The sequence below is a fragment of the Pleurodeles waltl genome, chromosome 6 (genome assembly GCF_031143425.1).
Source record: "Pleurodeles waltl isolate 20211129_DDA chromosome 6, aPleWal1.hap1.20221129, whole genome shotgun sequence".
NCBI lineage: Eukaryota > Metazoa > Chordata > Amphibia > Caudata > Salamandridae > Pleurodeles > Pleurodeles waltl.
In genome coordinates, this window is record NC_090445.1 from 324,281,834 (window position 1) to 324,308,835 (window position 27,002).

The window sequence follows — 27,002 nt, forward strand, 5'->3', positions numbered from 1 at the left end:
GAATCGACACAGCGCCTGCCGTGCGGAAGAAAATTTACACGCATCGCCTACCGGAATCGACGCAGCCGCTGTGACTTCACTCTGCAAGTCCAGGATTCCACGCATCGTCCCCGGGGCATCAGAAAACCCCGCAACACGAAGAGGGTCCGAGTCAGTGAGCCGGAAATCGACGCAAAGTCCCCCCCCGCGTGAAAAATAAAGACACAAGTCCGTGTGCGAAGGGGCAAAACCAACACACACTCACTGTTTTCCACGCATCTCCTCCTCTGCGGTCCCTTGCGAGGATTTTTCAATGCAAACCAGGTACTTTGCCCTGCAAGGGACACTTGTTGTTTCTAGGAGAACTTAAGACACTTTTTATTGCTTTTAAAGTAATCTTTTAACTCTAAAGACACTTGATATCACTTTCAGTGATATCCCTACATTTGCTAATTTCATCTTTAATCGTTTTGACCTGCATTTATTTAGAAAAATATTATATATTTTTCTAAACACTGTGTGGTGTATTTTTGTGGTGTTATATTGTGGTATTGTATGATTTATTGCACAAATACTTTACACATTGCCTTCTAAGTTAAGCCTGACTGCTCAGTGCCAAGCTACCAGAGGGTGGGCACAGGATAATTTGGATTGTGTGCGACTTACGCTAACTAGAGTGAGGGTCCTTGCTTGGACGGGGGTAACCTGACTGGCAACCAAAAACCCCATTTCTAACAGTAAGAAAAACTTTTTTTGTATTGTTTACTCTAAATAATTCACATTGCCATACATTAATGAGTTTTATGTAAATTTTGTAATAATGCAGCCTATTTAGCTTATGTTTTTATTCTGTGTGCAATTCTCCTTGGATTTGTACATGATGTGTATTGTGTTCTCTTATGTGTAATTTTATTTTGTTTTTCCTTTTTAGTGGGATACCTTTTGTGCTTGCTGTGTCTGGGCGGAGTAGGTGCTGGTGAGTCTAGCTGTCTCAGACAAGTGAGCGGCATGATTTTTGAGTAGATAGGTCTTTGTGATAAAGCCACACTTTGTTTACTACTTATTTTACACAGTGTTGGTTGTTCTTGACATTTTTGTCAAATTACTTTTATTAATTAGGATTATGGCTAGCCGCAGGGTGACCGCTCAACAGGTTGTTGGTATGCTTTTTTAATCTTCCTTCGACCATGATTATGAGACTGACTCTGCATCTGAGGGAGAGGAGGAAGTGCAAGATTCTGGCAATGAATTTTCTGTCCGAGAGGAATCATCTGATGATGAAGTCACTCTCAGTGCGGACAAAGTGCCTGTTTTGAGGAGGACACTGATGTGCAGCTAAAGGCATCTGGATTGCAGCCTGGGGCTGAAAGGCTTCCCATTGGAAGAGCTGAACTCTGGGTTGCCCCAAACATGGTACAGCCGACGTTGCCTGCCTTTACTGGTGTCATAGTGGTTGGAGTGAATGGTAAAACATTTTTGCCTATAAATTTCTTTCTGTTGTTTATGGTGGATGTATTTTTGGGTGAGTTTGTTGAGCAGACTAAGGCCCTCATTCCAACATTGACGGGCGGCGGAGGCCGCCCGTCAATGTTGCGCGTCAGGAATACCGCTCCGCGGTCCAGAGACCGCGGAGGGTATTCCAAGTTTTCCCCTGGGCTGGCGGGCGGCCGCCGAAAGGCCGCCCGCCAGCCCAGGGGAAAACGACCTTCCCACCATGAAGCCGGCTCGTAATCGAGCCGGCGGAGTGGGAAGGTGCGACGGGTGCTACTGCACCCGTCGCGTATTTCACTGTCTGCTATGCAGACAGTGAAATACATTTTGGGGCCCTCTTACGGGGGCCCCTGCAGTGCCCATGCCGTTCGCATGGGCACTGCAGGGGCCCCCAGGGGCCCCGCGACTCCCCCTCCCGCCATCCGGTTCCCGGCGGGAGAACCGCCAGGAACTGGATGGCGGGAGGGGGAGTCGGAATCCCCAAGCCGGCGCAGCAAGCTGCGCCGGCTTGGAGGATTCCTTGGGGGCAGCGGGAAACCGGCGGGAGACCGCCGGTTTCCCTTCTCTGACCGCGGCTAAGCCGCTGCGGTCAGAATGCCCCGCGGGGCACCGCCGGCCTGTCGGCGGTGCCACCGCGTCCCGCGGCCCTGGCGGAAGTAATCCGCCAGGGTCGTAATGACCACCTAAATTTGTATGCTGAACAGTATTTGAGGGACAACAGTGTCAGACCTAAGCACCACTTAGGAGGTACCCAGTGGACTCCCACAAATCTGAAAGAGTTGAAGTTCTTGGGTTTAACTTTTTTTATGGGCTTGATAAGGAAGCCGTCACTGTCTTCATATTGGTCTGCCAGTCCCTTGATGCCAACAGCCATATGTCCTGCAATCATGAGTCATGATCGGTATTTGCTTCTGCTTCAGATGCTGCATTTTGTTGATGATGCTTTAGCATTGCCACAAGATCACCCTGATTGTGACTGACTTTTTAGGATTCATCCTGTCCTTGATCACTATGTAGATCAATTTTCAGAGATCTATGTTCCAGGGAAAGAAATAGCTGTGGATGAGTCTTTGGTCCTGTTTAAGGGCTGTGTGGTTTTTGGCAGTGCATTCCTAGCAAGAGTGCACGATTTGGAATTAAGATGTTTATGCTGTCTCAGAGTAGTACAGGATAGGTCTATAGTTTCTGGGTCAACATTGGTAAGGATTCCACTATTGACCTCTCCGATTATCCATTCACTTTCAGAGTTAGTGAGAAAATTGTGTGGGAACTTGGTATACGACTTTTTAACAAAGGTCACCATTTGTACCGAGATAACTTCTACACTGGTGTGCAATCGTTCAAAGTGGACACTGTTGCTTGTGGCACAGTCCACTCTAACCATAAAGGTTATCCAAAGAAGCTAGCATGTAAAAACATCTGAGAGATGACAGTGCACTGCCTTGCGAGGTGATCAACTGCTAGCTGTGAAATTTGCAGGCAGGAGCTATGTCTAGATGCTGACTGCCATCCAGGATAAAAGTACTTCACCTGTGACTGTTTGGGGTCAGGTTGCTGAGGTGTGCAAACCTGTGTGCATTTAAGACTACAATAAGCACATGGATGGTGTAGATAGAGTAGATCAGAGGCTGGAACCTTACACTACTGTTCGTAAGGCTTACATTTGATAAAATAAGTTAGCTATCCATCTCTTCCATTCAGCAGCCTTTAATAATGTTATTGTGTTGAAGGATTGTTCTCCAGAGTAAAAGATTACTTTTGTTCAGTTTCAGGAGTCTGTGATAGACAGCCTTATTGTAGTGGAACAGGCACGTATACCTAGGGCTGGAGTGGAGGAGGATGTGGCTAGACTGAAAGATTGCCACTTTGATGATCACATTCCTCCCACGCCCAAAAAAACACCAATCCCTGTAAGCGATGTTGAGTCTGTATGCGAACAGGCATGCAGAAGGAGAGTCGTATGCACTGCCCTGATTGTCCTTAAACGGAGCTGTGTGTGCCCGCTTGTTTTAGAATGTACCAGACGCAAATAAATTTTTGGGAGCACCCTTGAGCATTGCCTGGTCTGTATCATTTTATATTTTTTGTTCATTTTCATGGTTGGCATTACTGTGATGTATTTAGTTAGAACTGTTGTGTTTTTAGTTACTCACAATTGGTTTATGTTTTCTTTTTTGATAAAAAAAATATATATATATGATGGCAGCATGTGTGGACTGGCTGGTGGTGTGCATGGACTGGCGCTTGGCTGGCAGTGTGTGAGAGCTTGTGCTTGGCTGGTGGTGTGTGTGTATGAGTAGTCACTCGCTGCTGGTCACTACCCACCATGCTAGCCAAGTGCCAGTACACACGATCCATCAGCAGTGTGATTGCTGTGGCAGACATGTGGGCGTATGAAAGTTATGGGCCATTGAATGGCACTGTCTGTTGATATGAGTGTTGTAATGTGCTAGACTGGAGGCGTGAATGGTCGTGTGTGTAATGTATGAAAGGTGTGTGAATGGACTGTAAAGGAGTTGGTGTCTTAACGCAGCTTTACAGCTCACGAGCTGCGAGTCACTGGTTCAGTTTTTTTACCTGTCAATTATTAACAGTACATTTCATTTTTGTGAAATCTCATTAATCATTTTTTTATATTAAACCATCACTCACCCTCGGGCCAAATTCAACCAGTATGTGTGTTGCGGGCACTAAGCTTATCCACACAAGGGAGGTACCTTTTTTATCGGGAGACTTGAGGGAATGCTGGGTGGAAGTATTTTTGTGGCTCCACTCAGATCCAGAACTTTGCATCACAGAAATGTGAGGAGAATTTGTTTTGTTACAGTGAGGAGAAATTGTTTAGTTACACATTTTGAGGTTTTCAAGGGATTCATTGGTAGAAAAATGTGGAAAGAGCCACACAAGTCACCTCATCCTGGGTTCCCCCGGGAGTCTAGTTTTAAAAAATGTAAAGGTTTGCTAGGTTTCCCTAGGTGCCGGCTGAGACAGAGTCCAAAATCCACAGCTAGGCACCATGCAAAAAACAAGTCCGTTTTCATTGGAAAACGTGATGTGCCCATGCTGCGTTTTGGGCTATTACCTGTCGCAGGCACTAGGCCTATCCACACAAGGGAGGTACCATTTTTATCGGGACCTTTGGGGGAACACAGAATAGCAGAACAAGTGTCCAACAGACCAATTGTCTTTATCTGCATTTGCACCTTCCAAAAGACAGTGTATAAGAAAAACATCATTTTGAGAAATGCCCTCCTATTTACATGATAATATGGGTACCCCAAATTCAGAGATGTGCAAATAACCACTGCTTCTAAAGTCCATATGTTGTGCCCATTTCGGAAATATATAGGTTTCCTTGATACCTATTTTAAACTCTTTATATTTTACCAAAGGAATTGCTGTGTACCCGGTACACAATGAAAACCAATTCCAAGGTGCAGCTCATTTATTGCCTCTGGTTACCTCGGGTTCTTGGTGAACCTACAAGCCCTATATATCTACACGACCAGAAGGGTCCATCAGACATAACGGTATATTGCTTTAAAACATCTGCCATAGCTGGAAAAAGTTACAGATGAAAACGTAGACAGATATGGATGTTTTTTTCAACTCAATTTCAATTTTTTTTTATTTCAAACCCTTTGTTGATGCAATTTGCAGGGAAAAAACAGATGCTTTCTTCTGCTGAACTTTTTTCCCCATTTTACCCCCAAAAAACAAAAATCTGCTGTATTTTGGATAATTTCTCAGTCCCTCCCAGGGGAATCCACTAACCTTGGGTACCTTTAGAATCCCAGGATGGTGAAACAACAGAGACATATTTGGCATGGATAGCTTATGTGGACAAAAAGTTATAGGGACCTAAGCGCGAACTACCCCAAATAGCCCAATAAAAAAGGCTCAGCACGCTGGTGGGGGGGGGGGGGGCTTAGCAGCAAAGGGGATAGAAAATTAATGTGTACAGGGACTAACATAATTTTTCATTGTATTGCTTCCTGGGATGTGGCGACTGTCATTCTCTAATCAAAAGATTGTATCATCACAGTCCACTGCTTGAAAGGCCTTTGTGCAGCTCTTCACATTTTGCAACCTTTCCTCTGGTTTTAACTGGGATTGTGTAATTGGATGAAGCCAAATGTTCACGAGGTTTTGATGTGCATAATTTTTTGATCACTATAATTTCCAGAGACTGTAATTATGATATAATGCTAAGTGTTACATATTCTAAAGGGTATTATGGTGTGCACAAGTAAGAGCTTTATCATTTTGAGGTTAAAATGAGGATAAACTGGAGGGTGTTGTATATTTCTGGGATTTTGACTGACGTGTTGGTGGATGCTTCATGCTTTCTGGGATGTTTAAATGGGATACACTGTGAGTGTTACATTTATCTCTTTATTTTAATTTTTCAATATAGTGCAGAACATTTTTGAAATTTGTAAAGCTCCCCATAGATCATAACTTGATGATGTCAGTGTAAGCTGTTAGCCATCTATGATTGGTAGCTAAGGGAGCTTACCATTTGTCATTTAAACGTATGTTGTACCAGTGGTTGTACATTTTAGATCTGGCTTGATAGCACTTTTGTCTGCAATACATACTGTTACCAATTCTTTACAACAAAGATAGAGTGGGCTTTGGCTCCACCAAGAGGACTAAAACCTCTCACCACATGCTATTGGTTGTTTTGTCTATCATTCTATTGTTCCCCCGCCGCACAGCTCCATCTGGTAGCTGTGTGCCCTCCCTGCCCTCCTCTTGTAGAGTTTGAGGCCCTGCTTCACCTGCAGGCTTCTGCCTGTGCCTCATCCCTGGTGGTCCAATGTAGAATACTGTCTGTCTCAGTTTTTCCAGTCTTTCTGTTATTTTTCCTGTATCTTTTTTTCCTATATTTTTCTGTCTGTGCTATGTCTCTTGTATCTGTATTTCTCTTCAGCTGCCTTTTGCGTAACTCTCTGTGCCCCCTCACTTCCTGTTGAGCTTCCTGCTCTCACCGCTGCCTGCCCCTGTGGCCCCCACCCCTCCCAGAGCTGCTTCCAATCCAGCCTCCTAGCACCTCTCACCTCCCCACCACTACTTAATGGCAGCTGCTGCGCGGTGAAGGAACTACCTCACTGACCTTGTCAGCTTGCGTTGCTCCCATGCTGCGCAGCTCCAGCTGGTAGTTGTGTCCCCCCCCGGGCACCTGTTGTAGAGTTTGAGGCCCTCCTCCACCCGCAGGCTCCTGTCTGTGCCTCATCCCTGGTGGTCCAGTGGCGAGTATTGTCTGTCTCTGTTTTCCTGTATTTCTGTTATACTTCCTGTATTTATCTTTTGCTGTATTTCTCTTTCTGTGCTATTTCTCTTGTACCTATATTTTTTTGTTGTTGCCATTTGCACAGTTCTCTGTGCCTCCCCCACTTCCAGTTGCTCTACCCACCCTCACTGCTGCCTGCCCCTGCTGCCCCGCCCACTCCCAGCACTGCTTCCTGCCTACCAGCTGACTAGGACCTCCCACCTTCCCAGCTACCTCCACGCCCTCAACACCGGACAAAACACCGCCTGCCACCACACATCACCCAGAGACACCCAAGGACCTTTTGCCTGCTGCAAATGCACCTTCTCCTGCCACCGCACACCAGCCTCACCAACCACACACCCCCAAGAACCAGACACAGCCACCTCAGATGCATCCTGTTCACTACAAGCTCCCTCAAGAAACACGCCATGGAGATCTAGGACCTACTCAAATCCACCACCCCTGATGTCGCATTCCTCACGGAGACCTTGCTAAACCCCAACTCTGCACCGGACCTCGTCACAACCATCTCCGACGGCTAAAAGATAATCCACAAGGATCGTGCCAACTGACTGGGAGGTTGCATCACCATCGTACACGAGTTGGGGGGTCCTCACTACCAGCACCAACGACCACGCACCTGACATGGAGCTCCTTCATTTCAGATCCAGACCAATCCAAACATCACCCTACACGGCACCTTCATTTACAGATCCCCCAAATTCCTGCCCCATCAGCGAATCCATAGCCGATTTAATCGCAAATCACACCCACGCCTCTATAGACTACATCCTCTTCAGCAATCTCAATTTCCACCTGGACAACCTCAGCAACCCCAACACCACATCCCTAGTGGTGAATCTCGCCAGCATCAGACTCAAACAACTGGTCACTCTCCAACGCACTGAGCAGGACACACGCTCAACCCAATCTTCTCCACCAGCAGCAACATCTCCGTCAGCCACACTCCCTAACTACTGTGGACCGACCACTACTGCGTCCACTTCTCATTCACCAAACTCACACTTCACCTCCACGCCCTCCGCCACCCGCGAAGAAGCTAGAACAAGGTATCCCGCCTCCGGCAAACAGACCAATGGGAAAGTCAGATGGTTCTTCCCCGCCCTCCATGAGTCCAGATGCACCTGTAGACGACTCGAGAGAAGATGGAGGTGCAGCAAGACCCCATTGTACCACACAGCATTCAAAACCGCTGTCACATCACACCATCACCTCATGAGAACCACAAAGAAAACCGAGATACAAGAATGAATCAACGCCAACGCACACAACAGCAAAAAACTCTTCACCGTGATCAAAGAATTCCCCAAACCCAGCACTGACACCACAGACATGCCCCATCCCAGGCCCTCTGTGACAACCTCGCCAACTTCTTCCACCGCAAGATCTCTGACATCTACGACAGCTTCCCAATACAGGACCCACCAGCCCCACCTGCAACCACCGCACCCAAAGGTTCCAGATCCCAGCCGACCCTGACCAACTGGACCACCCTCACCACATACCACACCCTAGGGATCATAAAGACCGTCCACTCCGGAGTTCCCTCTGACCCCTGCCCCACCCACATCTTCAACCGAGCCAGCGACACCATTTCAAGCTCTGCGGCACCATCAACTGCTCCATTGAGATTGCCACTTTCCCTGAAGACTGGAAAAACACAGACATCAACCCCCTGCTGAAGAAACCCTCCGCAAATCCAAAGGACCTCAAGAACTACAGACCCATCTCTCTGCTCCCATTCCCAGCCAAAGTCAGTGAGAAAGCCATCAACACCCAACTCACTGAATTCATCAAGACCAACCACATCCTGGACCACTCCCAATCCGGCTTCAGAAGCAACCACAGCACTGAGACTGCTCTCCTCGCTGCAAGAGACAACATCCACAATTTCCTCAACCAAGTTGAAACCGCAGCCCTCATCCTCCTGGACCTCCCGGCCGCCTTTGACACCATCTCCCACCACACCACATCCTCTGCACAAGACTCCATGACGCCAGCATCCACGGCAAAGCCCTGGAATGGACTCTCTCCTTATTCACCGGCCAAACCCAGAGAGTCAGGCTCCCACTATTCACATCTGAACCTACAGAGAGCAGCTGCGGCGTCCCCCAGGGCTCCACCCTCGTCAACATCTACATGGCCCTGCTGGCAGACATTGTCAGAAACCACAGACTCAACATTGTCTCCTAATATGACACTCAGCTGATCCTCTCCCTCACAGATGATCCTACAGCTGCAAAGAACAACTTACACAATGGGATGAAGGCAGTCACCGCATGGTTGAAAGACAGCTGCCTCAAACTCAACTTGACAAGACAGAAGTCCTCATTTTGGGCACCATCCACTTCACCTGGACCAGCTCCTGGTGACCTGCTGCCCCACACCGATCAACCACACACATAACCTCAGCATCATCCTCGACTCCTCTCTTTATATGAACCACAAAGTCACCGACATCCCGTCCTCTTGCTTCCACACGCTCTGCCTACTCTGAAAGATCTTCAAGTGAACCCTCGTCGAATCCAGAAGAACAGTCACCCAGGCGCTCATCAGGAGCAAGCTCGACTACGGCAACACACTACACCAGCACCTCCCAGAAGCTCCAAAAAGAAGCTGCAAAGAATCTAGAACGCTGCCACAAGACTTATCCTGGACATCCCTCGCCGCAGCCACATTTCCAGGCACCTGAGAGACCTCGACTATCTCCCAATCAACAAAAGAATTGATCTGAGCTCCTCATGCACGCCTACAAGGCCCTCCACAATATCGGACCTGCTTATCTCAACCACCGCCTTGCCTTCCACATGACTACCAGACAACTCCGTTCCGCTCACCTCGCCCTGGCCTCCATCCCACAGATCTGCAAGGCCATAGCCAGAGGACGATCCTTATCCTACCGTGCTGCTAAGACCTAGAACTCTCTTCCTCTTCATCTCCGGTGATCTCCCTCTCTGCCTCAGTTCAGGAAGGACCTCAAGACCTGTCTCTTCGACTGAGCCAGCCACCCAGCGCTTCAACTGAGCTGTAGTCACTCCCTCACACTCAGTGCCTTGAGAACCAAACGGGGGATTAGCCGCACTCTATTAGAATCCGGATCCATTAATGAAGTGCTGTAACAGCAATGAATGAGGGACTAATATATATAATTGAAAAATACACTTAATCATCACACCTTCGATTCTTTATCTCATATATGCACTGCATGAAGAAAGCAATCCTTTTTGTTTTTTTATTGCAATGGATCTTTTAAATGTTCTTGTCAGTATTTGCACGAGAGTCTGACATGTAGATAGCCACCTAAGTGCTTTTTTGGCCTGTTTCTTTTTAGATCATTACCATCACGATTACTACTCCCACCACTGTTAAGAAAACCAACATTGACACCACCATAACCACAACCACTACCTCCATTACAATAACTGATACTCCAGCCATTACTACCATTGTGATTACTAACACAATTACTACCATTACCACTACCACCACATTTACTACTGCCATCAGTACAACCACTACCAGTATTGCCACCACTACCAATGTTATCACTGCTATTAACAAAGCCAAAAGGCCAGCCTATCATGAGTTATCACATGAAAACACACGCATGAACATACACTGTTTGCATGTTTTACTTGATTAAAGCTAGATCTATTGGCTTTGTCTTTGTGTGTTTAATTTTGAGAGCACAGGAAGCCAGTTTGTCTCAAATGTGAGAAATCAATCTGGTGTGCAAGCAAGGTTGTACAGTCAGACTTTTCATTAGGAACAAGCTTTCAAGAAGAGAGCAGGAAGCTGTGCCTATCACTGATAGTCTTTTCTATCAATGTGTTTGATAGCCCTGGCTACTATCATCCTACATCAAGATGAGCTATACGGGCAGGCTGGTAAAACAACTACCTAAATATATGAAGGAAATGCCTGTGAGCTACCAACAATATATGGTAGAAACCTTCAATGATAAAAATCTCCACGTTTTGAGCTGTAAGAAACATCTCACATACAGTATACACTAAGCTAAATGTACCTTCCTAAGGCCGAAACATGGCTGATTGAGAAACCAATCCAAAGAATTGTTAAAATGTTCTGAAAACAATTGCTTACTTATTTATGTATTTAAAAAGTGCAAAACTTAAATCTCGTGCCTTGGTGCTGAAGGTACATCTGCGAGAGGGAAAGTAGATTCTTGTTGAACTCACTGCTGGAACAGCCATGTTATGAGGTATTTTTTTAAATTACAAAAGTTTGACACAAGACGAATGGATATAGGATAAAAGGCTCTAATTCTTAGGGGATAGGTAGAAGAAGGCAAGATCTCCAAATTTACCATAATGTATGTGAGGCACAGATGAGAATTTGCTGAGCAAAGAGTCCACCTCTGATGGTAATGTTTGAGCCTTTTATCAAGATAGGCAGGGTCAATGTGGTGGAAGGCTTTGTGTGTGAGAAGGAAAGTATTTTAAATAAACACGTTTTTTTGGGGGGGGAGGGAGTGCGGGAGGGGCCAATGAAGGTTCTTTAGGTGCTGCAAGACATGGTATCCCAGCAGGAATTAAAGGATAAGATTAGCCACCAAATTTTGGAACAGCTATAGCATTTGAATTAAAAATTATTGCATATCAAAGTAAAGAGCATTAATGGAGGCGAGAGGCGATCAGTCTGAGAAAGACAGACTTCTACACTGACTAAGGTAGCCATATTAAAGTTTTACGTAGCATTCTTAAAATAGAAAAAAACAAATAGTAGTGTTCTGATTAACCTGTTTGATCACTGAAAGGATGACATCAAATAAAGCACAAAGCTTTTTAGTTAAAGGAACAGGAGAAGGAACAGTACTCACATTGTCGAGCCACAAAACTGAGTCCCAGCAAGGGGCATAATTACCAAACTCAAGGACATCGGTCCTGTCAGCATTCATTTTCAAACAGTCAACCCTCGTAAAGGCAGCAAGGAGGTCATGCAAGATCAAAAACTAACTTGAGTGAATGATATATTTTCAGGGACGGAGACGATAATTTGAGTGTTATCCACATAGGAGATGATTTCATCACAAAGTGATCCACCAACTGGCTAAAGGGTGGAAGTAAATATTGAAAAGGGTGGTCCTCAAGTAGGATCCCTTAGGGACTCCGTAGGATGTTGTCATTTCAGTAGAGCTATAAGGAGGGAGGGAATCCGCCTAAGATGTAGAGGATAGGAATGAACCCAGTCAGTTTAAGACTGCATGGCTAGAATCAGAGTTGAATAATCTCATAAGTAGAATAGAATGGGATACGATACCAAAAACCACAGATAGTTCAAGATGAATCACAATAAACTAACCCTCCACAAAAATACTTCTAAACTCAAGGTATAATGAATTTGCAGTCCATTTGTCAAATTAATATACAATATCAGGAAAAAAATGAATGTTTTCCGCTGGCAGATTTAAAATTTAAGAATAACTTTCAAAACCCAAAACAACAAAGCTACAGGAACAAGTTCACTCCCATTACATCAGATTCCATTAGAAAAGCAACTGATGTCACAAAACCATCGCTTTAATATGCAGATCCCATCACCAGCTCACTTGTTAAAAAAACAAAAAAATGTCCCTTAACCCACACTGGCTCCACATTATTAAAGTATCGGTCAAGGCAATTTTCCGGGACAAGCACAGTTCATGAGGGACATAGGCAAGCCACAGTAGAAAGTACTGCCACTAGCATCATAAACTCAGAAACAAACACTACTGCAAACTCACTGAAAGGCCAAGGGCCTCTTTTCAGGCTTCGACTTGTGGGGAGTAGGTGGTTGAAGAGTGATGGCTCACTTTTGTCTGGCTCAGGCTGTGTATGTCACTCACAATAAATTGATTGTGCAAATCTTGTATTAAAAAAAGGCTGAAGTCTTATTACTAAAGAAATATGCCTAGTAACTTTCAAATGTTTTTGTATAACCAGTGGCCGACTGTGTATACTAACTGCCCTACTGATGCATCATAAAAAAAGGTTGTACACACAACATTCTTAAAATACAGCTATGTTTTGGGCACAAGCTACAAATGTTGAGGGAAGTGCCCCTCCAATGTATGTACACAATAGGGGCAATATATTTGTGGATAAATGTTTTGAATATCTAGAATACCTACCTCACTGCGCGACTTGAGAGTGCTGCGTTTAGGTCGCAGTAGCACATCCTTGAAGTCCAACTTTATGTCGTTATCAATGCGTGGCATGTTGTTTTTATGCTCTTCAGCACTGCACAATACTTATTGAAGACTAGCAACTCCAGGAAGACCTTGAATGATGGGTCCTGCAAGATAACAGCAGAGAACGGTTGGAACAATAAGCCTGTAGATAACATACATGCTGTGTGAATGCCACCACCTGCATACCGCGCACAGACTTCTTTCATGAAAATCTTTTCAGTACAGTATTCCACATGAAAACAATAAAAATTAAAAAAAAGAATGAAAAACAAAAACAAAATAGGCTTACAGTTTAGGCATTGCATTCTCCCAAATGTAATGCACTATGGCACTAGAATGGGCATGATGACACTCCCTTCTACCAGAAGACCAGTGGCACTGGGCCATGCCATACCTCTGCCCGGTCCACTCATACCATCTTGGCCTCGCCCTACTCTCAACATCCATTGTCCTGCACTGACTACTTTCAGCACACTGGTGACTGTATGTGGTGCCATGAATATTTACTACAGATGGTGCACTGTGACCAGAACCAAGAACAAACAGTACAACTGATGACTTGCAGAAATGATGGTTCTGAAGACCCAAAATAAGCAACGTGTGGATGGCCCGTGGATTTGAAATTATCTACAACGAGTGATGTGCTGATAGCACAAAGCCCCATGCAGCCAGTCTACTTTCAACGAACACTGCTGACAACATGAAGCAAGCAGTACAATTGGAGACTTACAAGAGGCAATGGACTAAAGCTTTAAACAAGCAGCACTCTGACAACTCACAAGAGGCACACCTTTGTGATGATCCTGGTAAGGCAGTGTATCCTCCTAAGGTTTTAATAAAAGTATACTAGTTGGGTGTGGTGCACTAACTCTAGAGGTATGCACGCAAATTCGTAGCGAGCTGAGACAGAGGCAATCCTGGGGGGTGGCTTAGACCTAGGGCCAAATTATAGGCTGAGCCATCATAAGATCTCGCATGTAAGTCATTCCAAAAACGGCAAGTAAAAAATATGATAAAGACTGTTTAAAGATGTAGAAAAAGTTATTTCTGTAATATGTGTGATTTACTTTAATACATTAGATCGTACCACTGCATCAAATTAGGGGAACCTGAAAACATTCTAGAAAGACCCACCCAAAATTACCTGACGACGTTTCCATGAGTGAAGCAAGGCATGTCAGTTTCTTACATGCACCGTACACATCCCCAGCACTGTTATCATCCGTGGAGCAAAACTATTGTCTGGTATAATGTATGCAAGTGTGATTTTTGTAATATGCAGGCATTTGAGAGAATTGCATTGGATGTGTCTAGGAAGAAATGGAAGGATGGGGGGAAAGGGGAGTGATGTCCTGGGATATCTTTATCTTGGAGGGCAATTTATCACCCAGCAAGACACAATTGACTCTTTCCAGTTGGGGAAGGGCCAGTTCTTACAATATGCTAAAACGGCAGCGACGGCTTGCAGTTTGTGGCCCTGTTTCCCTGACGAACCTCCGGCTTCGGCCACTTTGACTGCACTATTTTCCCTGGGAGGTGGACAGAGACTGATCTCCCATATTTATAGAGCCTTGAGAGACGACATCCCAAGCATTACGCCGATTGCACAGTGTAGGTGGGGGGGCTGGTACTTGATGAGGATGTTTCAGCCTCAGAGTGGAAACGTATGTATGAAGGTACTATGACTGGTAGTTCAAATGCGAGATTTAAATGTATACAATATAACTATAATCATCAGACGTATCTAGCCCCAAACATCCTTCATCGTATATACCCTTTGTGTTCCCCTCAGTGTCCGCGTTGTACTGCGGCGTTGGCTGATTTCTTTCATATAGTGTGGCACTGAAGTGCACTGGAGTAATACTGGAAGAGCACAGTGATGGCCTTGGAGAGAGCCACCACGTGGAAAATTAAACGTACCCCTAAGGTGATACTGTCGGGATTGCTTCCTACGCCAAAGGGAAAAAAACGAAGCCGCAAATTTATACTATTGGGACTCTTGTTGGAAAAACGCTGTATTGCAATCAAGCGGCTTAGCCTCGACCCTCCCCCCCCCCCACACACACACATACACACATACAGATTATGGGGACTGGTTTAGGGATTTCTCCAATTGGGCAGTGGCGGAGGATGTTAGGATGAAACATGTACGAATAGATGCAAGGCTAACGGACGACATAGCGGCTTGGACACAGATGCTGCAAGACCTTAGATCACCGAATAATCCATCAGCTGTTGTAGGGGATATATAAATTAATTGGAAATGCTTGACCCCTGCTGTGATTGAGAGAAGTACGGATGACCGGGAGACGGTGATAAATATAAAGGAACCTCGCAGGTGGGGAGGCTGACAACAGCGAATTGCTCCCTGGGTCTATGCATACATAACAGAACTTGCAAAAGGTACTGATTGTATAATAATGGCAAATTGATTGAGATGTACTGAGAGTAGTAGTGGGATGGGGGGGTGTTGGGGATTGCACATTTCTCAATTGTTTGCAACCATACTGCCCGCTAATGTCTGAATTTCTACATAATGTTAATGCTGCAATCATATGATATGCTGATTTTTTGTGGTGCGATGATGCATAAAATAACAAAAATATATATTAAAAAAGTATGGTTTTTGTATAGTGCACATCCTGAACTGACTTAGTTCAAGGTGCTCTCAAATTGATCAGTCATGGAAAGTGGGGCCCAGTAAAGTAAAATAATTTGTTCGTGGGAAACTGATAATTGAACCCGGGGCCCCTAGTTATGTATTGTGTATTGTGTATTTAACCACTGCAGGAATGTCTCTTTCTCTTTCCTGTTTAACACCAAACAACGCCTTGTAACAGGTTTTCATAAGCTAAAATGGCAAGTACATGGTTTTAAATAAACTCATGTCACGTTAAATCATTCTAAACATAAATGTACGTGTGTATGTGATAGATAGATAGATAGATAGATAGATAGATAGATAGATAGATAGATAGATAGATGTTCTAGAACAAAGCACAAAGTTAACTGCAAAAGAAGACAGAGGTTTCACATGATTCCTTTCTGCTCACAGAACTAGGCTACGGGAGACTCAGTACCTCAATTGTGACAAATAAATTAGCAAAGCAAAATTGTAATTATATGTTCTGCAAACAACACAAATACCCTTAGAAAACATTTGAGCAGGAAGGTATATGTTTAAACTTTGGCTTAGTTTCTGGCTCCTGAAACCGAGAGGTGAAGAAACAGTGGCGCCGGAACAATTTCAGAGTGGAAGAGCTGCCCTCAACGTTCCATCACCGAAGTCATAGAGACTGTGAAAAATCCAAGTGCCACACAAAGAACAAGTGTAGCTAAAGAGTCACAGACAATCAGCAGGAATGTGGTAAGCATGTGGTGTGCAGTTGGTGGTGTATTTTGGAGTATACTGTTGCATATATATTCATATCGCAAGATGGGGTAGTGCACGGTCATTTACATACAGCACATTTCCCTTTGAAATGGCCACTAAATTTTCACAGCTGTGCAGTTTTACTGATAAAACTATATAGCACACAGATGACAACGCGTGGAAATAAGGTTTCAGCTAATAATTATTATTTGCACATCACTAGGTAAATAAAGTATTTTGATTTGTTTTGATTATATTCAGAATCTTTGCTTCCATCACACATCAGAATTACAAAAATAGTGCTTCATTTGGGTATTCTTAACTGCTGGCATACTTTTCAATATTTGTACAATACATTTACTCGTATTTGAATTTTGTGTTAGAAAAAAATTGATATCCAACAGCATTTCGTGTTACACATAGCAAGATTGCCACATACATTATTTTACAAAATTCCCCTCACTTTGCAGTCAGAAAACGAAAAGTAAATACCGATCTCCATGTTAAACGAATAAGCAGCAGGTTGTCAGAAGACACAATCTGACATTGCCCGCCGGCTTTGAACGCATAACAAATTTAACAAGATAAATACGAAATTGTAAGGCATCTTTATTGCTCACTCGTCTTTTATTTCTGGGGTGCTGCAGTGCTCCTCGCACCCCTACTGCCAGCGCCTATGTAAATAAGTAGTTCGTTGGATTTTCAGCCCCATTGCCTTTTACCTCACCAATCCCCTTTATTTAATGGGCATGTTTATATATGGCAGCTGCGCCAGTTGCATTAGTGGGATTCGCAATTTAACAATCCTTCAAGGAATGTGTTTATTAACGTGCAGTCAATAATATCGGATTGCTCACAGGTCGAGGGGAGTGTCGGACGTTAAATGCCATTTCATCGGCAGATGTTCGGCCAGGGACAAATTCTCGCTTCACAATGATTCCATGGGAAGGCTAACAAATTACAGCGAACGACAAGTTACGATTTACACCTAGTGGCATGCTTACAAAATTACCGCACCAGCACCTCCTCACAAATGGTACATCAAATACTTACCCAAGGAAACGGTGGAATGAGTAAATCCAAGGTTGCGATGGTGCAGCTGTTACCCACGTGAAAAGGTGCCCTGCAGAGAATACGCGAACTAGAGTTTCCCTAGAAGAATAAAATGGAAATTAATGCACGTGAGCCAATAACGTTCTGTCATCGCCTAATATGTTTATAATCCATTTGTAAATGGCCAAACTGAATATATAAGTCCAGAAGACACGTGGATCTCCTCGTTGTCCTAATAAAATTATAAACGTTGTTCCTCTGAAGGCTATAAATATTGAAGAATCCTAATATTTTATATTGAAAATATAAAATACCACGTTATCTGTCAGCGATTATCCCACAACCTAGTAGGCGCCTCTTATGTGTTTCCATATATTTAAAAGAATATGATTATTTGTGAAATCTGACAATTGGGAAACTGATATTACTCACAAAGACAAATGAACACTGATGTGCTGCAAGGCAAGGGTGTTACGCACAGATACAGCTAACACAGGAACGAGAGCGAATCTTCAACCAAAATTCTGTTGCAGACGCGCCTTTCATCAAAAACAGGTCTAGATCGCACTCGGGGAGTGCGTTTTTGTAATGGCAAGGGCCGCGGCGAATGACAGGAGGCAGCCGCGAATCTCACAACACACAGTCGGTAAAAGAGCGTTGAAGAGTCAGGAACCAAAGATGACAGGCATGACGTTGTCAATGAGTCAAGGGTTAAAGGACGTAAAGGAAGTCTGCGCATGTCTACTCACGTGCGGTTCAACCCTCTCTATGACCCCCATGTGCTAACCCAGTGGGAAAGTGAAGGCGACGTATCCCTCGCCAAGCGACTCTGGGAGATGTGGTCCACGAAGAATTTAGCTTCTGTAAAGGATGGGTGGGAACTACGCTGAAGGACAGGAAATGTAGACTATAGTAGTTCAGCTGTTGTTTAGTCAACCGTAGAATGCTGTGACGCGTTTTGGTTTGTGCCAGACTGCGTGTAGCGGAAGTGAAGCAGTAGTCTGTGTGCGGGTACTCTCTAACCTATACGTGAGACGCTGCGAACAAATACCCTAACGTTGGAAGATGCTAGTCAAAGTAAAGGTGAGGACTACTGGCCTGCTTCTGAGATTTGGGAAGAGGAAGAAAATGAATGACTGTTGTAGAACTGGTGTTGTAGAATACGACACTTCTATTATTCAAAATAGGATGCGGTGCATGATTCGTGATGTACTGTTGGCTGTTGTGGCACCGAGGTCCCGAGATGTTACCATGCATTCATAGTGACGTTTCTCTGCAGGGTCCTTGTTGTCATTTAGAGGAAGTGATGTAAACTTGGCATTATTAACACATTTCTGTATCTGGGCTTTCAAGTTTGTGTATGCTTGTGTGTAACATTACCATGTTTGCACCACGCTTATGTGTGACATTTCCACGTTTTATCTGTGACGCTTCAAAGCAACTGGAGCTGTGCTTTGTCGTTAATGACAGAAATTGGCACTTTTTAAAAAACTATTGAGCGCACACTCGGGGCTAATGTTGAAGTTAGAATCATATTTTTCAGTATCTCTGGAATCCCATAGGGCCTCTTCGCTTAAGCTATTTCGCCATCACTCGGGCGCTCTCTGTCACCCATACGTTTCTGGTACTCTATCTCTTGCCTATTCCTCATGCTCGCTTCGCCATATTTGCTCATGTAGTTCCTGCCTGACCCATCTCCCAGGTACAGTAACTGTTGCCCATCCCTTGTATTCGCTACTTCACTCCCCTTACTCTCTATCATTTCTGTTAATAGTCACTCGGGTACTCTTTGCTCCATCCCTAATTAAGTAATCTGTGTCTGCCCTTTCTCCACATAATCTTCCTTCATCATTCCCAGGGGTTTCTGCATCCATCTATTTTCAAGCACTCTTTCTTTTTCATTTGCCAGTCACCCCTGCCCCGCACCCGCTATGCTCCCCCCCCCCCCCCCATTCCTCGTGGTGTCTTCTCCATTCTTGTCAGATACTCATTTCTTCATCCCCACATATCAACCATGTACTCCATGCATCGTTCTTCAGGTAATGGTTAAATACAGAAACATCTCCCCAGATGTCCTGCATTCACCTCCCCCAGGTACTCTCTTGCCTCAGTCTTTCCACACTATTTGTCACCCCTTATAGCTCCATTCTTTCCAACTATTTTTTTCTCTGCTGGCGTAGTGTTCCTCTCTCCCTCCACCGCCGCCAGATTCCCTTTATGCACAGCCTTTAGGCATTCTCAACCACTCTTTGATACCTTCTGTCCCTTCAGACACTCTCCTTCACTGCCCCTCTTAAGGAACTTTCCATACTCTTGGAACTTTCTTCTCCGTTATCCGTTTCCCTGCTTCCTCTTGGGTACTTTTCTCCTCCGCCTCCACCGACAATCTATCTTCGTTACCCTCCAGTGCCCAGTGTCCGTCACGCAGTGCTCAATATTCTACTCGAGCGCCATAAATTGCTCCAAACCCGTAATACGTCATTCTCAAACAACCCATGGAAATATCATAATTTTTATATAAGGCTGATTAGAAAACTTTCAAACTATAAAGGACCGTCCCAATATACTTAGGGGCATTGTGACTAGGGCTGTATATATAACGTGAAGGTGAGTTCAGTGTCAAAAACCGGGTGGGGTGTGGTTGATGTTTGTTGGGGGCAGTGTTGTAAAAAAAAAAACAGGACGTGCCTGCTGGTTCACTGCCTGCACATTGACTGATGGAGTGCCTTCTGGCCTGCCTCCTGTCGAAACTCATCAGCTCTATGATCTTTAAACATTCTTCTGAAATACTGACTCTACTCCCTCGCCGAGGGTCTGCCAAGGAGAAGACAATCAACAGGGTTTATTGAAAGGGATAAAGACTTCTCCACAATTCTAGCAGCTGAAATCAATACCGTCTTGTCTAGAGAGCTGTTGCACTGCTTACTGGACTTCGAAGAGCTACAGTGCCAGTACTAGTGATAAACACAGACTACAAGGAACAAAAACACAATGTGGGTTCTGAAAGCGAGGATCTTACAGGTGTTTCAAATTGACAGGCAGCGTTGGAGGCCTAGGGAGACTGGAAGCTGGAGATCACTGGCAGGTTGAGGACCTGGTCAAGGCCTAAAGATGTCAGGCTGGGACAATGGGCGAGAGAGGACATCAAGGTGCACTGCTAGATGGCAGCGCTTCTGAACCAAAGTTGAGCAGTTGACTGTTCATGTGGCTTCAGTGTGATGCCAGTGAGAGTGACAAATCACAGCAATCTTCAGTGTCACCAGAGGAGACGCAAGTGGGGTTGCTAAAGCCTGAGTATAATGATGCAGCATCTGAGACTGTTCTCTTCGCATAGAGGAGGAACGGCGCCTCTATACTGACCATTCAGGATCGGAGTTACATCGACTGGGCTGGGGCCTGGCTTGGCCATTTTGGCAATTAGTGCAACAACTCTCCCGATTGGTTGTTGGTGTGAGTAAGGGCGGCGTAAACTCCAAGGCCTAGAGAAAGATTTATTTCCTAAGAAAAATGTACTGTCAGCCTTGATCTCCTGAATGTGTAAAAAGTCTAAGACGATGCGCAAAATTCTGTAATAAGTGTTACTGTAACCCCAGATGCATGGCACTTTGCAGGGCTGTGGGGCTAATGTCACTGTACAAGATTTGTGATGTGCAGTGGCGTAGTGACACGACCACGCACCCCGCATGTGGTCAGTGAAAGCATATGGGTTGATTTCAACTAGGTAATTTAACATTTCTTGCTTTCTTGTACAACATTTTTAATTTATTTTAAGATCTTGGAGATGAGAATGGTTGTTGTATTGTTTTGTATTGTATTCTGTATGTGTCGGCTCATGATAAAATTTCTTGTAATGTTTGTGTTCATTTGACTTCGAATTTACCATACATTTGTAACTGGGAGCTCGTCCAGCTAGTCTGCACATTTCTGCTTTGTTTCAACTTTTAATAGTATTGGCATTGAGGCCGACCCACAGCCTCTCACTTTTGCCCTTTGTGATTCGTGTCAGTTACTGCATCCTCCATCTTCACTAGCAGTTGTTCTGCTGCCCTACTTTATATCCTTAAATTCTTTGTCAGGACTGGAGGCGAGGGTTATGATGTTTTCCCTTACTTTTATTTATCAGTAATCGTGATCTAGAACATTCCTTTAATAGCAAGACGACTAAATTTTCCAAAGAACACACAGAGGAATAGTCAAGTAATAAAGTAGCCACGTGTTCCACAAATCACCATAGCCCTTCCATCATAAAGTCCTCTGTTTCTTTGGTGCTCATTTCAGGTTGTCAATCCTTTTTTAGGGTCGAGCCTGCGTTGCATGAGCTCGCACATGCGTATCGCAGCGAGACTCTTTAGTGTTCAGAAAAGGGCTCGGAGCCCTGTCAACGTCACGTCAGTGTTTTTTATTGGTTCGTGGGCTTGCCTAATAAAATCTGCTTGCTTTCATTACTCGAAGGCACGCATACGTCATGCCTTTTCCGGTGGCTAGCCCTCCTCGAGCTCAGCAACCAAGTACAGAAAACATGCAAGGCTCGCCGTTTTCCATCAGGCTCGTGGACTTCTTTTTTTCTAATTTACGAGCGCGATCTCGCTTGGCAGAAGTCGAGCACTTTACATAGTTAATTGCACTTTTTCGGGTTACGTATATAAATGCACTTTTGCCCGTTAGGTGAAAAGTCGGGTTAGGAGTTTACAACGCTATCAGCTCTAACATGAGCAAACGCGAGACCCGTTGCATTGCAAATGCTTGTTTCATCTAGCCTTGTGGTATAGTTAACTATACTTTTTTATTGTTTGTTGAGGACCGCTCTGTGACCTTCCACAAATCTATATCCTTACATAGGAGGGATCCCTGAGCCCGGTGGCTTTTCCACACACAAAGAGCGCTGCAGCTAGAGACGTTGTGACAATGCGATCAGGCCTTTCTGCCTGATAGTGCACATGCCCAAGCTGAGCGGGCAGGAGGTAAGGTCAGTGTGGCCTCTAGGCGCAGGGTGACATGCCTCCCTAACAGCCAGTGGGGCTATGGCTGCCTATCTATAAAAGCCCATATCTGCTCAATGAACACTTCTGGAGGTAGTTGGGGGGGGGGGGAGGTGGGTGTCAGGGGGGACCCCGTTGGGCTGTAGGCTCAAATGACTAATGGCACTGTCGAGCAGAGTGGCCCAAAATACTAGAATGTTGCACTTAAGGTGCTACCTCCTTCACATTTACCATTGCAAAATACTATTTGCGTCTGATTTATACAAGCAAGTTGGCCTTTCATGGCTGAGTACTCGAGACAAAGTGAAAAGGAGTGGCAATCTTTGGGGCTGAGTCTCCTTGATGATGTGAGGAACACCTTCATAAGCTGTTTTAGAAGCTCTGGAACCTATCAACAAGCAACTACTATTGATAGTAGTCAGAATCCCAGCTTGCTTTCATTACTCGAAGGCACGCAGCCCAGCACCTTTAATATGGGAGAATTTACCTGTGAGACGGAGTCAGGGCAAATCTTGGTGCAGTGACACCTTTCAGCCTATTAAAAGTAACAAGAAGCGTGATGCTGGGTACCTGGAAGGATTCAACAAACCGAGAACCATCCCATAAAAATGCGTGAGTGCTAAAATAGTTACTCTCCTCCTAAGAGGCTGTACTACTCAGGGAATAGAGTGACAGTGTCATCCCAGCATAGAACCTTGACACAGGAAACAGGATCCCCCATAAAAAGGGAGGGAGGCAAGGGTAGTGAAGCCTGGTGACTGGCCCCCACCCCACTCCTTCCCCCCTTACAGGAGGAACAGATAAGCCAACCTCATTCACGTGTTTTAATCCAAAGAGATATTGCAACCTGGATCTGCTGATTGGGTGCCATTCGCAAAGGTAGTGGCCAGGAAAATTATACTAACCCTAGCTTAGGAAATCAGGGTGGGATACCCCAGACCATCCTTGGAGAGCAAGGTAATTCTGACATCAGAAATCGACTCCAAAATATGTACCCTTTTCTCCAAAAATACAAAAAGACCCCAAGAAAGGGTTCACCTGCTCAAAGAGGGCTACCAGGACAAACTACTGGATGTGGTTGCCCTTTCACAAAAATCCTAGAACTGGTTACAGAAGCCAGATCTGCTGCATGTTGGGTAATGGCAACTGCACGTTATCATCAGAGATCCCTCCTTTATAAAGATCCACCACAGACTAGGGGATTTAGTCACCTTGGAGGCAGGGTCCAAAGCTCAAGGAAACGTTTTTGAAGAGCTCTTTCTCAAAGAACTGGGGAAGTTTGTGGCAACATTTTCAGCCCTGGATCAGGTGCAGACCTGCTTCAAGGAAATTTTGCCTGTGAAGGTTTTGCCAGGGCTGGAGGAGGAGCGGGGCTGCTCATCTAGTCGTCCCTTTAATCGAGGCTTCCTTAGAGGGCACAGTAAGAGGATTAACACAGGAAGCGTCTTACCTTCATAAGGCTTCTAGAGAGGAAGTGGAGAAAGAGGAATAATCAGGGGAACCATTACACCTGGGGTATTTTTCTTGATAAGGATTATCCATTATGCCCTTCTAGAACTAGGACGGAGTTTGAAGTGGTTTGGCTACAGATGGGAAAAGCTGATGTGCGACCTATGGGTCTTGGAAACAATTTATGGTTTACATATTGAATTTCAAGGGACCTACAATTCTGACTTCTTATCCCTTCCCCCCTGAGATTAAGAAATAAGCCTCATCGACAAGGAGGTGGAAGCCACAATCACAATTTACAGGTCAGTAATACTCTGAAAAGAGTTTCTAAACAATATCTTTCTGGTCAGGAGGAAGGACAACGTTTTCTGACCGGGAATAAACCTAAGAGTTCAACAAGTGACTGGTTTACCACCACTTCAAGATGGAGAGTCATCATATATTGGGAGACGTGCTCATCGTGGAAGAATGAATGGTCTGACTTGATTGTAAGGACACCTACTTAACTCTTCTCAGTTTTCACCCGCACAGATTTGTTCTCAGTTCTGGTGGAAGGACTAGGTGTACGAGTTTCAGGTACTACTGTTTGGACTGCCCTCAGCCCCCTAGTGCTTTACCAGGATGCTACATCCGGTAGCAGAAAACTTGATGACAAGCGACATCAGAGACATGCTCATTATGGAAGACAGGATGGTCAGGCTCAACTGGATAACACCTACTTAACAGTTCTCATCTTTCACCTGCACAGACGATTTAGTCAATTCTTGTGGAAGAATCAGGTGTACAAGTTTCAGGCAGTACAGTTCGAACTGTCCTCATCCCCCTTTTGCTTTACCACGTTGCTGCACCCTGTAGCAGAATACCTGAGGACAAGCGGCATCAGACTGATTACATACCTTAGCGATCTACTAAAGGATCAATGCCGACAAGACGGTCATCCAATCTGAACATGTCTCTTGCTCTGCTACCAGATCTGGAGTTTGTCATAAAGAGAAAGCAGAACTGTTCCCAGGCAGATAGTGACGTTTATGGGTTTCGTCATAGACTCGGTGAATGCCAACTTCGTTCTACTTGAGAAGATAATGGCAATAACTAAGGAACTGCAGACCATCATTCAAAGGAACAGGGTGTCCCTCAGATAGCTGGTCAGAATTGTAGGTCTTCTGTCAGCTTCCTTTCAGGTCATCTTTCCTGGCCCCATTCACTACTGTGCTCTTCAGAGATTAAAGATGAGTAATTTCAGGTGAGGTGTGAAGTTCTCAGAACTTATGTTGCTATAATCGGAAGGCAGAATGGAGATCCAGTCGTGGCTGGACCATATGAAACTGTGAAATGGGCGATCGATCTTCAGAGCCTCCCCAGACATGTTTATAGAATCGGATATCAGCCAGTGGCACTTGAGAGCCAGCTGTAGAGACATCTCCATGGGAGGAAGATGGACGGAAGGCAAATTGAAATGCCACCTAAATTGTCTGGAACTTCTGGGGGGCTTGTTGGCTGTCAAATCCTTCACAAAGAACAAGGCCTTCTGGTGGATACTACTGAAAATGGACAAGGAGTCAATGGTGAGATACACCAGTTGGTTGATTGGAGGCAAGTCCAGGAACCTGGCAGAACTTGTGAAAGACCTCTAGCGCCTTTGACTGGAATGACAAACATCAGTGACAGGGGAGCACATACCAGGAAAGTAAAACAAAGTAGTAGACTGGAACTCGAGATTCAGATGGTACTCCAGCAACTGAAAACTGAGATGCTAAGTCTAAAAGGCATTGATGGCCAGACGGGGGTCCTTGCAAGGTGATCCTTTTCTCATCAAGGATCAACATTCAACTTCAGACTACTTCAGTTGGAAACCATATCCGGAGGCGATAGTTGTTGATGACTTCCTCCAAGATTGGTCGGCAACAAAATGACACATTTCCACAATTTGAATTGATTGCCAGGGTCTCATCCCTAGTGACACTACAGACAGCTGATTTGATTCGGGTGACTCCAATTTGAAGATCACAACTGTGGTTTTCAAGTCTACTAGAACTGTCTTTGGAAGCCCCAGTAGCTCTACCTGTTGTCCCAGATATTTTGACAGACTGCAAGAGCCACCCTCACTCTTAGGCTGTACAGGCTCATCTATGACTAATGGTTTGAAGGATTTCAGGGAACATTAGTGTGTAGAGAAACCACTGGGCCCTTTGGGGGCAGACATTATCCACATCCTAAACTTCTTGTCTGATAAAGCAGCATCAGAACTGGCTTGCAGAGCTGCAAATATCTTCAGATTGGTTATCTCTGCAGGACAATGACAGGTGAACAAGAACCCGGATGGCAACACCCTTGAGTGTGTAAGCCAATGAGAGGAATAAAGCTGCCTAAACTAACAAAACGTAGGTATGACAACTTATTGGATGTGAATAAGATTCTGAATATTCTGTTAGCCTGAGAAGACAATGAGTTCTTATCTAGAAAGTAGTGGTCCCCTACATTGGCTAGGCTATTATGTCTAGGGACACGCTGTAGGGTCTCTGGTGTCAAAGCACTAAACATTTCAGGGCGTATGTTTACACCAGCTGGGGTCTCCTTAACCATCGCTTGAAGGACCAGCCGTAGCACCAGATCCATTTTATACATAGCTCTTGTAGTCAAACCAAAGCTGTATGTGGTACATTGTTTGAAGCCATACAAAAACAGTACAGCGGAACTCAGATGGCTGGGTGAGAGACAACTCCTGATTGCACTAAAGAACCCTTAAAAGGCAGATTCATCTCCATCTACCGGCAGGTGGGTAAAATGGATTATGTAATAGGAATAATCCTTGCCTCCAAGTCCTTAATAAAATTGAAACTTTCCGTCAGGACCTGAGATGAGGATTATGCTAGTTCAAAGCTTGTTTATCACCAGCTGTGCTACATCTATCACTGGCTTGAAATAAAACCTCTTAAAAGTGGAATCCGAGACCCAGTCTGCGGCGTTCGTGATATCCTCAAGTCGAGCGCCCAACTGAAAGGCTATAGAGGCCATTCCCCCTCTTGCTGAGTGTGCCCTGAACACTCCCACATTTATACCACTCTTACTCATGACCCAACGCACCCATCAGGCAGTCGTGGGTGAAGAAACAGCCCTATGCGGCTTTCACAGGGCAATAAAGCTGTCGCTCACCAGATGGACAGAGTTTCTCTATAATCTCCTTTTAAT

At 44.8% G+C, this 27,002-nt stretch overlaps 2 protein-coding genes across 2 annotated transcripts in view; one reads left to right on the top strand and one right to left on the bottom strand.

Annotated features, from left to right (window-relative positions):
* Window positions 1–18,077, bottom strand: part of GMPR2 (guanosine monophosphate reductase 2) — a 163,569-nt gene extending 145,492 nt beyond the window's left edge. Inside the window, exons 1-3 of the mRNA XM_069238159.1 lie at window positions 17,818–18,077; window positions 17,386–17,484; window positions 12,900–13,063 (exon numbers count right to left, since the gene is read on the bottom strand). Coding sequence (XP_069094260.1) covers window positions 12,900–12,986 — 87 coding nt within the window. The 5' untranslated portion in view covers window positions 12,987–13,063; window positions 17,386–17,484; window positions 17,818–18,077. The remainder of the gene's footprint in view (window positions 1–12,899; window positions 13,064–17,385; window positions 17,485–17,817) is intronic.
* A 185-nt stretch (window positions 18,078–18,262) lies between these two features.
* NEDD8 (NEDD8 ubiquitin like modifier) overlaps window positions 18,263–27,002 on the top strand; it is a 90,074-nt gene continuing 81,334 nt past the window's right edge. The window contains exon 1 of the mRNA XM_069238166.1: window positions 18,263–18,468. Coding sequence (XP_069094267.1) covers window positions 18,451–18,468 — 18 coding nt within the window. The 5' untranslated portion in view covers window positions 18,263–18,450. The remainder of the gene's footprint in view (window positions 18,469–27,002) is intronic.